This window comes from Physeter macrocephalus, chromosome 1 (genome assembly GCF_002837175.3).
Source record: "Physeter macrocephalus isolate SW-GA chromosome 1, ASM283717v5, whole genome shotgun sequence".
Classification (NCBI taxonomy): domain Eukaryota; kingdom Metazoa; phylum Chordata; class Mammalia; order Artiodactyla; family Physeteridae; genus Physeter; species Physeter macrocephalus.
The window spans coordinates 39,917,207-39,931,088 of NC_041214.2; the positions used below are offsets into that span (position 1 = coordinate 39,917,207).

Consider the following 13,882-nt stretch of genomic DNA (forward strand, 5'->3'; position numbering starts at 1 on the left):
GAGGTATGAAAATTACGATGGAAGAGAAATGGCTATAAAAGCAGGGGAGCAAGTCCTCCAATACTGTGAGAGCTGCCATGAGGGAAAGCAGCTCTTCTTCGCGTGGCTTTAAAAAATAAGTTTACAAAAGTTACAGACAGTAACAGAAGACAGTTAAAAGGTTATGACACAGGAAATCCTTTCTAGTGATTTCACAGGCTCAATTTAAAATAGTAAGAGCTCCATTTCTGGAACTGTGTAAGTAGAGATTAGAAAATCATTTTCAGACACACAGGCTCCCTGGCCCTGGCATGGGTGAGAGGCAGGGTTCAGTGAAAGCCCCTTCTGACTCTGACAGCTTGTGATCAGCTGAGCCAAATGGCTTCTACCATCACATTCACTATCCTGCTAAGATTACAGGACCAAAAAGAGGCCTGAATGATAGTGTGGGCCAATGAGGGATGCTGACCAAACCCATCTCAAACTCAGGGGCCTACCTGTCTGCCCTGCCTCCTTATTTCCACCCTCAGTTTCTATTCTGTTCTTTTCACCTCTCCTTCCTCCTCTAGGTTCATCTTCCCTCTGAGGCCTTTTTTCTCTATTCTTTTCCTTCTCCTTCCATCAAAATCTCCTTTTCTTTCTATCATATTCTCACCTCATCCTACCTATACTTTTTTCCATCATAAAAACATATAACTTACTTTAAAATTATCTTCTTAAGTGCAAGGAGTAGCTGGAAAAAGTAAATATAAATATGTGACTTTGGTTTTTGGATAGAAAAAATATTCTCTTTGCATCTCTGTAATTTTCTAGTCTGTCATTATTGACGTACCCTGAATGGATTATGATTCATATTTACCTCTTTCAGAATGCTTATTATATACATCTATCTTTTATTTGGAAATTTAAAACAGTTGTCATGGTTGCAAAATAATACTTTTCCAAATGATTCTAACATTTGAGCTAACGTTCATGATGTACTTCTACTCACAAATTCTCTAAGCTGAAGGTCTCAAATTCTATAAAATGAATTGGTTTCCAACTTTCTTAATTCTTTACCTTTAAGGTTGAATGTATCGAATTTGCTTCAATGAAAGACATCTATATCTAATTCTAATTTGTTTGCCACATTGGTTTCTATTATCTTAGAAAATGAACTCTCTCCACATCTCAAGAAACTCAAGATTTTATAGGCTTTTATAAAAACTATGTGATAAAAGTTAGTTTGCTATTACTTATTCCTTAGGAATCTGCCTTTCAAGTGAAACATGTTTCCTTTCATCTATGAAGACCATGGTTATTTTGCGTGTGGCATGTAAATCTTTGTGACTGTTATGTGAAGCAAAAGGAGTGTTTGTTAGGGATAGAAAAGCTAGCCCTCATGAGAGGATGGATATAAGCTAGACTGTAAGGCTCACCTAATTGGGTCTGAATACAATCTGTAATATTTGTTTAATATAACAAATAATTAGCAATTACGCATTAATCGTGGTTGTATGAAATCATGAGATAAACTCCCCAAGACATATCTGTAGGAATAAATTTTGAGGTTTCTATTTCTAGAGTGGTGGTTTTCAAGTAATTTATTTTCTGACCCAGTATCTGAGAGGGATACAAATCTCTCCCATTAACCATGGCTCATGGGAGTCTCTGGCCTAGGGAAATACATCAGAATGGAAGAGGATACAATTCTGAGATGCCCACCTGGTGGGGAGTTTTGCCCTCTTCACCTCTCTACCTTCACTTTGAGAATCACTATATATCTTCACAATTAAAAAAAAAAAATCACAAGCAGATGTACTTAACATGTATCAAGAATCAACTGTTAAGAGTTTTAAGGAAGGAGGTATGGGAGCCAATAAAGATAAAGAAATGTGTGAGTGCACATAAAAGTCCAAGGAAACAGTCACATTAAAAAAAGTACAGCCATGGAAGGGAACAGGTTAGATGCAGAAAAAAAGAGGAATTTATTTTCTCTCAATTGAAAAAATATATATACAAGACTTCTGCACGAAAAAGTATAAAACACTACTGAGAGAACGTGAAGAAGACTAATTGAATGAAGAGATAGTCCATGTTCACGGATTAGATAACTCAGTAATATTAAGGTATCAGTTCTTTCCAAATTGATCTATAGATTCAATGTAATTTCAACCAAAATCCCAATAATTTTTATAGAAATTGACATGTAGATTCTAAAATGTATAAGGAAATGCAAAGAACCCCGAAGAGCCAAAATAATGAAAAAAGAATAAAGTTGGAGGATTCAGGCTATTTAAAATCAAGACTTGCTATAAAGCTACATAACTCAGCTAGTGTGGTACTAGAGAAAGGATAGAAGGTCCAGAAATTGGCTCATGTCTATATAGTCAATTGATTTTCAACCAAGGATCCAATTTAATTCAATGGGGAAAGGAAATACTTTTAAACAAGTGGTACTGAACTGCTGGATACCTTTATGGAAAAAGATGGACTTTAATTTTTACCTCACTCCACACACAGACATTAACTTGACATGGACCACAGATTTAATACAAATGTTAGAACCACAGTGCTTTTAGAAGAAAACAGAATATCTTTGAGACTGTACAGTAAAGGGCTAACTCAGCGGGCCTGGACTGTCCAAATCCTGCACACTCCAAAGTTGTTTAGGACTGGCCCTCGAGGGACAACTGGGAGATAACCTCTAGCCCTTGGAATATCCTGCCTGATAAAAGTGTCTTTGTAGACCTGGGGCCTTGAGCCACACCAAAGTTTATGCTAACAATCAGATTTATGGTAAAAGTCTGTTTTTGTTCAACCTGGGTCCCTGCCACACTATATCAGTCTGACCTCTGGAGGGAACTGGAGATGGAGTAGCTAATGTTAGTCACATGGTTGCTTCATGACTACATGACTGACCTCTAATAACAAACCTTGGGGTCACCAAGTCCTGGGTGAGCTTCCCTGGTTGGCAACACTTCACATGTGTTGCCCTACATGGTTCCCAGAAGATTTAAGCAGTCCACTGGGAGTGAACACCTGGAAAGTTGTACCTGGTTTCTCTTAGACTGTGAGTGAAAAATGTTGTCTGCCATATCAGTAAACAAAGGATGCTGCAGCCATCAATCCATCACATTATAGCCTCCCCAATGGTGAGTCCTGAGAAAACTCAGGATGGAAACCGAATGCCCACCATCTAGCAGTCAAGTGCTGCAGCCACCCCGATGGTGCATCCTGAGGAGACCCTGGATGAGAAAGCATAGGATGCTGGCCCCAGGTAGCTGAGGTGCATATCAAAGCAAAGATTTCAGTGAGCCCAGACTCTTGCATCTTCCCATACATAGAAAAGTGCTACATTCTTTAACATGAGATGTCTGGTTTTCTTTAATTAACAGTAAACTTTTGATGTTCCGACTACCTGGTATTCGTTGCAAAAGCTACTGTATATCCTGGCTCCCCCCCTGCCTCTTCAGAGCAGTCCCTCAGTGATCTGAGAGTCCTGTCTCCCTGGCTTGAAGACCTCAGAAAGTCCGCCGAATAAAACATAACCCTCAGCTTCTAGGCTGTGCATTTTTTCAGTCGACAACACCAACCTTTTTCCCTTCCTGATTTTAATGTATATTCCTTTGCCACAGTATACTATAAACATGAGTCTATCAGCTTTTCTGAGTTCTGTGAGTCCTTCTAGTGAACCATCGAAGCCGAGCGTGGTCTTATGGACCCTCAACAGTGGAAGCTAAGATGGGTCTTAGATAGGAGATTTCTTCAATAGGAAAATAAAATGCACTAGCCATAGAAGAAAAAAACGGGTAAAAGAAACTTCATTGAAATAATAATTTTCTGCTCATCAAAAGATATCACTAAGAAAATGAACAGGCAAGCCACACACTGGGGGAGGATAATATTTGCAGTTCATTTATCTGACAAAGACTCCCATCCAGAATATATAAAGAATTCTTACAAATTAAGAATAAAAAGACAACCCATTAATAAACACAGGTAAACTACCTGGACAATTCACAAAAGAAGATATACAAATCACCAATATTCTATGAAAAGATGCCCAGGAAAATGCAAATTAAAACACAATGAGATACCATTTTCACACCAACTAGAATAGATAAAATCAGAAAGACTGACAGTAGCGAATGTTGGCAAAGATGAAGAGCAGTTAGAACCCCCATATATTCCTGATGAGAGTGGAAAAAGGTATAATTACTTTGTAAAACAGTTTGTAGTTTCTTATAAAGTTAAACATAGATCTATCCATTAGGACAATTTAATTTCTAAGCGTTTACCCAAGGGAAAGATAAACACCAAAACCAAAAACAACAAACAAAAACATCAAAACACCTGTACAAGAATGCTCTTAGTAGTCTTGTTCATAACACCCCAAATCTGGAAATAACCCAGTATCTATCAACAGAAGAATAGATAAACAACTTGTGATACATCATATAGTGGAATACGACTCAACAATCTAAAGGAAGAAACTACTGATACATGCAACAACACGCATGAATTGCAAAAACATTATTCTGAATGAAAAAAGCTGGACAAAAATGAGTGCATACTGTGTGGCTCTATTTATGGGAAGCTCAAGAAAAGGCAAAACTAATATAAGGTCATAGAAATCAGACAGTGGTTGCCTTGGGATGAAGGGTTGGAATTGACCGTAAAGGGACATGAAGGAATTCTCGGGTGAAAGAAATGTTCACTCCAGATATATTGTTTTAGATGGTGGTTACAGGGGTATACACAGCTGTCAAAACTCATCAGACTGAACACTTAAGATCTGTGTTTTGTGTACAAATTACACTTAAATTTTTTAAAACAGGAGAAAGATTTATTTACTCTGCCCTAAACAGGAGACAGTTTTACCAATTTACCTAAATTGGTTAGGAATTAACAACTCTCTTTGATACAAGAGAAAGAGCATTTCAGACACAGAAGTGTTTATAGCACAAACTCTTATTTGAGCACAAAAATATCACAAAATTACATTTATATAGAAATCAGTGTCCTTTAAAATTCTGATTAGCCAATTAACTACTAATGGACTATAACCATGGACTTCTTGGCTTCATGACTTGGGAAATATCATTAGCATATTATTTCTTTACCATATTTTAGCAATAAAATACTTCTGAGTAAATACAATAAAGCCTAATTTAAAAATTCTTATGGACTATATAAAATGGAAATTGGCCAGAAGAATTTTATAATGCCTTTTAGGTATTCAAAACAGTATTTATTTATTCAGTCATTAAACTAAATACTCACTGAATACTAGAAACAGTGCCAGGTACTATGCTAGGCCCTGGCAATATGAAGATTCTAGGAAACTGACATCCATATGGTTACTCTATAAATGAGGCTAGAAAGCATTCAATCATTTCACCAGTATTTGAATGTGTTCTCTGTGCCAGGTACTGAGGAAACAGCAATGACAGAGGCAGATGTGGTCCCTGTTCTCACAAAGCTCAAATTCTAGCTTAAGATGACAACTGGTAGAAGAATTCCTGAGCTTCCTGGGATCATGCACTTTCTAGGACATTCTTGTTAGGCCAGGTCCTGAGAAGAACGCTCCTAAGCTGAGGCAGATCCTGATCCCAAGGAGAGATGGAAAATTATTGGCCATCAGGCATTCTTGGGGTAAAAATGGATTGGACGCCGTCACTACTTCGTCACCTGGAGCCCAGCTGAGGAATGTGGAAAACATCTTCAAAGCCCAGCGAACACTCTTATTAGAATCATCTTTCCCTGGCTTCCTGCTGGATCCTATGCAGGGATCCTGACAAGGGGCCTTTTGTAGAGGCCTGCCAGAGGCCTGTACCTGCCAGAATTCTAATTCTGGAATCTTTCATTATTGGTACCAGTTAAGTTGTTTAAGCTCTGACACAAGGCAGAGGAAAGCTGGGAATATTAGCACAGAGAATGCTATTGCTGATCTGGTGAGTGGGCAGATCAGGAACTGAGCTTGGTTTCTTCCATCTCTACCAGGGCCTCATTTAATCAAGCAAAATATCTAACTTTGGTGATATGAAATTGCTTAAGCAAGTTAAAAGACCTATAGTTGTGGAGTCTGTAAAAAGGTACCACTAGATAAAGGGACATGTGGCCTTGAGTCACTGCTGACAGCTCAGGTGTGATTATTTCATCACCTCTGCAGAGCAGATAAAAACTACACATTCTGAGAAATTGTGCTGTGTCATTTTCAAAACAGAAAACCCATGAATGTTCTGGAATAAAGAAGGTATGAGATTCTACTCTTACTATAAGAGGTTGCAGTTTTTAAAAACTATTAAATTCTGTTCCATGACTTCTCAAGTGGGCATTTCAGTGGTCATAGATTCCTGAGTAAATTAGGTGGGTCTTTCTGAAGACCAGTCACAATTTAGATGTGCTTTTTTTTTTTTTTAAAAAATATATATAGCAGCAATTTATGGTTATTTAAGGACAAAATTGGAGCAGGATTTGAGTGTTAAATTATTGTTCTGAGCTCAAAAATTGAATGAATAACAAAATGTCAATTCCCATTTTTAAAGAGAAATTTGCAAGTAAGTAAAATCAGAGCACAGTGAATATTACCCACACACGTAATGGAAAATCTACCACTAAAATACCTAGGCACTTGCGTTTAAAGACTTAATTATAGCAATCCATGAGAAGAGAAGCATATAGCAGAGAAGAGAAATCAGGCTTCTTGATTTCTAGAGATATTCTTATCTCAAAATCACATGTCATCTTTGCATCCTCATCCCTCATTTGGATAAGCAACACAAATAGAAGTCCATTGCCACAGACGTAGCAAGTATTAGCTCCCTGCTTTCCAGGTGTCTGCCTGCCTCTTGTCTGTCCTCTGCTAACTGATCACTGCTCGGGGTTCCCCCATGAGGATATATATTCCCTCTAGACCATCCCCACTACCTGTCTTGCTGCTCAATGACAGTCCCAATGCATTAACTCTTTAATAGCGTCTATACAGCTAAGAAAGTAGTTGCAAGGCTAATTATGGCTGAAGGGTCCAGCTTGGTAAATGCATCTTAGGCATTAAATAGCTAAAGGAGGACTTTCCCAAGGGTTTTGCAGCTACAATAGTTTCTGATCATGGATAAAGTAGTGGCACAATAAACAAACCTCTGGGGAATAATGTGGTAGTTATAAGGGCTACATACAGAATTAGGAGTACTATTTGATTACCAAGACAAGATTACCAAGCTTGTCTCAACTTACACTCCCTATATTGGTGACTAAGGATATCCGTGCACCTTCACCGGTGCTAGCTTGCCCATTCATTCATTCAAAACCACTTTATTGAGGTATAACGGACATACAACGGCTGTACCTATTTAAAGTGTACAACTTGATAAGTTTGGAGATAAGTACACATCTGTGAAACTATCACCACAATCTATGCCATAAACCTATCCATCACCCCCAAAAGTTTCCTCCCACCCTCTTTATCACTACTATTTTTATTTATTTTATTTTTTGTGATAAGAACACTTAAGATCTACTCGCTTAGCAAATTTTAAGTACACAACATAGTATTATTAACTTTGGGCCTAGGCCGTACAGTAGATCGTGATGATTTACTCACCTCTGCCTCGTTTATTTTTAATTTGCTAATTTGAAAGGTGAAAAGGTCTTACCGTATGGCACAGGGAACTATATTCAACATCCTGTGATAAACCATAATGGAAGAGAAATGTAGATATATGTATAACTGAATCACTTTGCTGTACAGCAGAAATTAACACAACATTGTAAATCAACTATATGTCAATAAAATTTTTAAAAAACTGTGAGAAAGAGATAGGCTTGCCTTGTGTGAGATATTTGTGCTGAGCCATAAATCAAGAAGCTGAAAAGGAAGCGGGGAGGTGGGAGGAGAACAAGGAAGCACTATGGCCCCAGGCAAGCTCAAGCAATTGGGAAGAGAAGGGGAAGGTGGAGGAGATGAGGTCACTAGGGGAGGGGCAAGGGAAGAAGACTGATTATGGAAGGTATTAGGAAGCCTTTGGAGGTTCAAGTGGGAGTGTAATCTAATCTGCTGGAAACTGAGAGTTTACAGGCTGTCCTGTGAAAACTAACCTGGGGGAGGTGGTGGGCAGGGGGTGCAGGGTGGAGATTAAGGGAGAGAAGAGGAGCTCCAGCTAGAAAGATCTTGTATGAAGAGAGTACCTAAAATATACTTTTTAAAAAACATATCAAAACTAAATACTTGACAGGGAGGAAATACAAGTGATAAGACTGTAAGATTCCTGAGGGCTAGGATTTTTGTCTGCTTTGTTCACTATCTCCAATGCCTAGAATACTGAGAGTCTGGCACTCAAGAAGAATTTGTTAAATTAAATGAACAAAGTGACTACAGGGAAAAACCTTTTATTTGTGAACCAAGAATCTGATGAAATGAACAAACAGAAAAGAGTTTCACAGAAGCCTCATGGGCTACAGAACTGGTCTCATAATTACATAGCCCTTCAAAACATGAGACAGACTTCAATCAAGGATGGATAATTTAAAAATAACATTACACTAAGGGTTCAAAATGCAAGTTTAAATTTAGCTGCTTTCTTATAAAATCCTTCTCACCCCTCAGATGATGAGTTTTGATGTGTCAGGAATTATGTCTTTTTTTAAAACTCTCCAAGTAAGAGCAGAACACATCATGTATGTGTACTCCAACCATGTATATTTAGGTTGTTGGAATTCTACTGAAGAAAAGCTAGCACATAGGCAAAATGCTTAAGGAAGAAAATTCGGACAACTTGTAGCATTTATCATGACTAACATTTTAGTCTACCAGAGTAAATTTTGAAATTATGTTCTAATTTGAGATGGCTCTGGTTTGATGAGTTAACTCTTGAGACATCTGAGTATAGTATTATGAAAGAACAAAACTGTTCATCAACCCTTTATGCCAGTGTTAAATTCTTTTAAAAGTAGGATTTTAATGTTTTTTTAATTCCTACAGTGACCCTTAAAATCTCTATGTATGTAATCACAAATGCACACACAAAATGCATTTATAAGCTTATTGTGTAGTTCTAAAGACAGTTGGGAAACGCAGTTTTAATTTTGTTACTGAAATAATTTAAACATATATTATAGAACTGCTTCTTTTCAATCAACAGCAAGGATCTAGATAGAGACTGCACAAGCAGGCGCAATTTATTCACGTTTTATTAGTGTTAGAAAAACAAAGTTGCCAAACTTCAATCTGTAACAAGTACTCTTACATTTATTTATTTTTTCATCTTACCACTGACATCAACATATATCCTTTGCTCATGCCTTAAAAAAAAACTCAGATAATTTATTTTACAAAGATTCATTACATGCATTAACCAATGGTATACTCAAATCTGGGAAATTATTTTCAGCAAATGTGTAAAATTTCCTGACGATCTCCAAGAATATCTTAGTGACTTTCATCAGAGAAAGAGGACTTACCGGCTTTTATTCATGAGGTCTGCTCCTCGGGCTTTGTAATAATCTAAATTTGGATGGAATTGATAAGTCACTGGTCTTGGATTTCTCTATAGAAAAAAAAGCAGTAAATTAAAATGTATAAAGCTATTTAAATTATACATTAACACATAAAAGAATGAAACAATTGTTTTTATATTCTTTCAGAAAAAAATACGTATAATAATGAAGTTTAATAATTAATGTGCTTGGGTTTGTTTTTTAAATTTGGCTGCGCCTCATGGCTTGTGGGATCTTAATTCCCTGACCAGGAATTGAACCTGGGCCACAGCAGTGAAGGTGCCAAGACCTAACCACTGGACTGCCAGGGAACTCCCTGTTGTTTTTTGTTTGTTTGTTTGTTTGTTTTTATTGTTGAAGTTTTGCCTTAACTGATCTTAGTCTGATTAAACACTGAAATTGTCTTAATACATTTTCTTTTTACCTGTTTCATAGTTCACACAGATTTATTCCTTTCATTAGATTTCTTTTTGGTAATTTTGATCATTTTCAATATGCCTTTCCAAAATACAATCAGACAAAATTACAACAAAACTGAAATATTATATGAGATTAACACCAGCATAATCTATGCCTAAGGCCTAGGAGACACAAAGTGTCAAGAAAGCTGCATTTGAAGAGCAAAACTCAAGTTAGTTTTTGATAACCAAAGTGCTATATATGCCCACTAGATGGCATACCGAGTCTTTCTTCTCCTAAAATGAATGAGTTACTACAGAATTCAGCAATTCTTTTGAAGTTTGCAGTTTCTATGTCATCTATTCTTATATATGAGTTTAATAAGTGCCCAGGTAGTGGAAATACAAAAGCAAACTGACCAATGCACATTTTCATAAAAGCAGCAATACACTGTACTTTCTGGCATTTAGTATTATTTATAAACTTGCAGAAATGTCCTTGAATCATTAGGTTGGGTGTGTCTATTTAAATAGGTTGCTATTATTTAATATGTCTATTATTTAAAAGTATCAAGTCCCTCAGGCAAATAAAAATTAATCAAATACACTTCCAGTTTATAAAAATGTAACACGTTAATAGCATAACTTAAATGAATACCATCATCTCTGAAAGGTTAGATTATATATATTTTTCATTAAATAGTTTTTAAAAACTTATAAATAAATGTGTTCCAATGTTTACCTGAACATATAACTCAAGGTAATAATTAGGACTTTGAACCAGAGCATGCCCTGTCCTTTGAGAGATCTAACTAGACATAAAAAGGCTGCATTTTATCTTAATAGAAAATTACCAATATGCTTTGATATCAGTCCTTGGAGACATAATCCCAAGGCACGAATATACTTGCATGTAGGCGGGGGTATATAATTGCTAAGGTTAAATAGTTTGAAATTCATCAAGCTAACAAGCTGCATCTTAAGGCCATGATGGACCTTTTCTTTTTCTGCTGAAAAGAGAGTATTTACAGAGCTCAACCCTTTCATATCTCTTCCAAGTCAGCCGTAATCATCTGACAAAAATGACAATCCCTTGATTTAGTTCCAGCTACTACTCCACTGGTTTGGTATTCAACACAGTTCTACAATAATCAAATCTGAATTGCCTTGATGAAGATAACTGATGCTTCCATGACTACCATACTATTAAGTCTAACAGTGCAACTTCTAGCTCTCTAGGAATTACATAGGAACCTCTTGGTAGCTGATGACAACCTGGACCCAAGCATAACGGGAAAATGAAATAGAGGTCAAAGCCACTGGCAGACTTACAGTGCATTCATGATTTGTTTTAAAAATTAACTTTCATAGGACTATCACTCATAACCAATTTTGTTCTTTATTCTCAATACCTGGAAACATTTTGTTTTCGCTACTATAAAAGGCTTTTCTTCTCTTTCAACAAATTAATAAAGGATTATGTTCCTTTTTTGCTAGAAAACAATGAAAGAAGGGAATGCATGGAGCAATTTCTTGAAACATCTTTATAAAGAAATGACAAGCAATTCAAGACACGAAGTGCTGATCTATCTAAGCACTTAAAGCCATTATTAGGAATAATGATCTAACTTGAACATATGAATGAGGCTCGAGTATTGCTTTCACTGAGGCCTATTTAAATTCCTAGGAGACTTAACTAGTATCAAAAGGAGAGGCAGTTTAAAGTGCCACTGTACTGGGATGGAAAAAAAAGAATCAAAAGATGATGTTGAAAAATAGTATTTTAAATGTAAGAAAATAAAATCAGAAGTTATAGTTGAAAGTCATTCAATAGGGTTTTCTATCTGAGGTGATACTGTTACTAAAACAGAAGTATGTGTACACATGGATGGTCTAGACCAGCACTGTCCAACAGAAATATAATGTGGGTCACAAATGCAAGCTTCATATGTAATTTAAAATGTTCTAGCAACCACGTTAAAAAAAAAAGAGAGAAAAAAAGTGAAAGTAAATGTAATAATATTTTGTTTCATTTGGTATATCCAAAATGTTGTCATTTTAACATGTAATCAATATAAAAAATAGAGATATTTTACATGCTTTCTTTTGTACAAAGTGTTTGAAATCTTGTGTATATTTTACACTGAGAGCACATCTCAGTTTGGACCAGCCACACTTCGGGTGCTCAATGGCCACCTGTGGCTGTAGCTACTGAATGTCTAATATCTCTGTAAACCAACACGTGGCTATAGAAATCAACAGGTATAGACACTTATTTAAAAAGGGCACATGCTTTTATACATTAAGATTCAGTACTGACAGTTCTTTAATTCACCTATAATTCTTCTCTTTTAATTTAGTTTAGTCTCTTCTGAATAAGGTTTTAAAAAGTCAAGAAATTTTGGAGCAATATCTTCTCACACAACTATGTACCAAAATGAATGCAATGGTTTCCTTAGTGGGATGAGATTAAATGAGCAGAATTCTAACCTCATGCAATTGAAACATTTTAAAAGTAATATTTTCCTTTCTTATTTTAAAGGATTTTTTTCCAAATAAAATTTAACAGAAATATAAGTTTTGATTTCTATTTTTTTATAGATCTGGAATTTCCTCTAAAATGTAAGAGCCACTAGAATTCTACACATATAAAACTCTGTATGTAAGAAAGACCAGATCCAATGACAGTTTTAAGTTCTCATTGTGTAGGACATGTGATGTGGACAACTTTAAAAGTATGTCTTTGCAAAGGACTGGAACAATTAGTAATTATTTTAAACCCACTTTCACACAGTCAGGATTTCAAATATTATAAGCTTTTCCAAGCCAATGTACATTAAAAAAAAAAAAAAGCAAAAACAAAAACAAAAAAAAAACCCACTTCTTTTTATTTGGGGGAATTCTTCTTCAGAAGAAAAAATGGTAATTATACCCTGACTTATATTGGTCTGTGTACAGAGGAATACCAATTATGTTTCATGACCTGAGAAGTCAACGTAACTATACATGAAAATGCAGAAATCACAAATTCAATCCACCCTGGGTTTACCATGCTTTTCCTAGACCAACCTGGATGGACTTGAAATAAATCTTCCACAAGATTGCAGCTAATTAACTTCCCAAGTACCACTCCATCCTTCTCTGTTAACAAGCTGTTGGAGCTCTTCTTAAGGCTTTCTCTTCAGCATGTTACTTTATGGTAATAGAAGAAGAATGCTGAAACTCTCACCTGTGGCACAGATAGGCTGAAATCTGGGGAGGCAGCTTAGAGCCTTGTGCACAAAATGACTTACAGAAGCAGGATAGATAATAGTAGAAACAAGTGTCCTAGAGGGAACTATATGGAAAAAAAACCAAACCAAACCAAACTCGTGTGGTACTTCTGAATTTTCAAAATGCTTTGGTTAATTTGGCGTGATCAAATCAATTTACAAGTAGTGCTTAAATGACAGCAATCAATGTTAGGGACAAAACTGATTGAAACCTAACCTCTCCGTTATAGTTAACATTCTTCACTTCTGAGGTCTATATTATATGATAGTAAGCTGTGCCTTAATGTAATTTCAGGTAAAACACTCTGTCCCTTACTGAGTGTGGCTTTTGATGGTGGACAACTCCCCTCCGCTCTACGCTGTAATAGAAGTCCTTCCCTGTCACCCTTACCCGCACAGTAATATTTCAGGACTTTAAGTTTAAACTCACTTTGCTATGGTAGTGTACAAAAATATTTAAATGCTAACCCACACTAAGTACAACTAACCACAAGAAATACAATTAACCACAAGATGAAATGTGACAATTTTCCTTGTTCTGAGCCTGGTGAAATCAAACTCATCCAACAAAGGTCATCACAAATAGTACTTTCTAGACTGATCCCCTAACTCCAGTCCCTCACCTGAGGATGCTAATCTCCTTTTGCATCGTTAATGGAAACTCCAGAAGGAAAAGAGTCTGGGGTACTCATCCTGCTTGGAACAACACATCGCCTGCCTTTCAAAGGGCTGGCTCTTTGTAAACACATGTAGAAG

General features: G+C 36.3%; 1 protein-coding gene across 9 annotated transcripts in view; it reads right to left on the bottom strand.

Moving 5' to 3' along the window:
• TBC1D5 (TBC1 domain family member 5) overlaps positions 1 to 13,882 on the bottom strand; it is a 553,958-nt gene that overhangs the window by 86,110 nt on the left and 453,966 nt on the right. For all 9 annotated transcript variants that reach the window (XM_055078836.1, XM_055078755.1, XM_055078770.1 and 6 more), the window contains one exon: positions 9,421 to 9,506. In XM_055078836.1, coding sequence (XP_054934811.1) covers positions 9,421 to 9,506 — 86 coding nt within the window. The remainder of the gene's footprint in view (positions 1 to 9,420; positions 9,507 to 13,882) is intronic.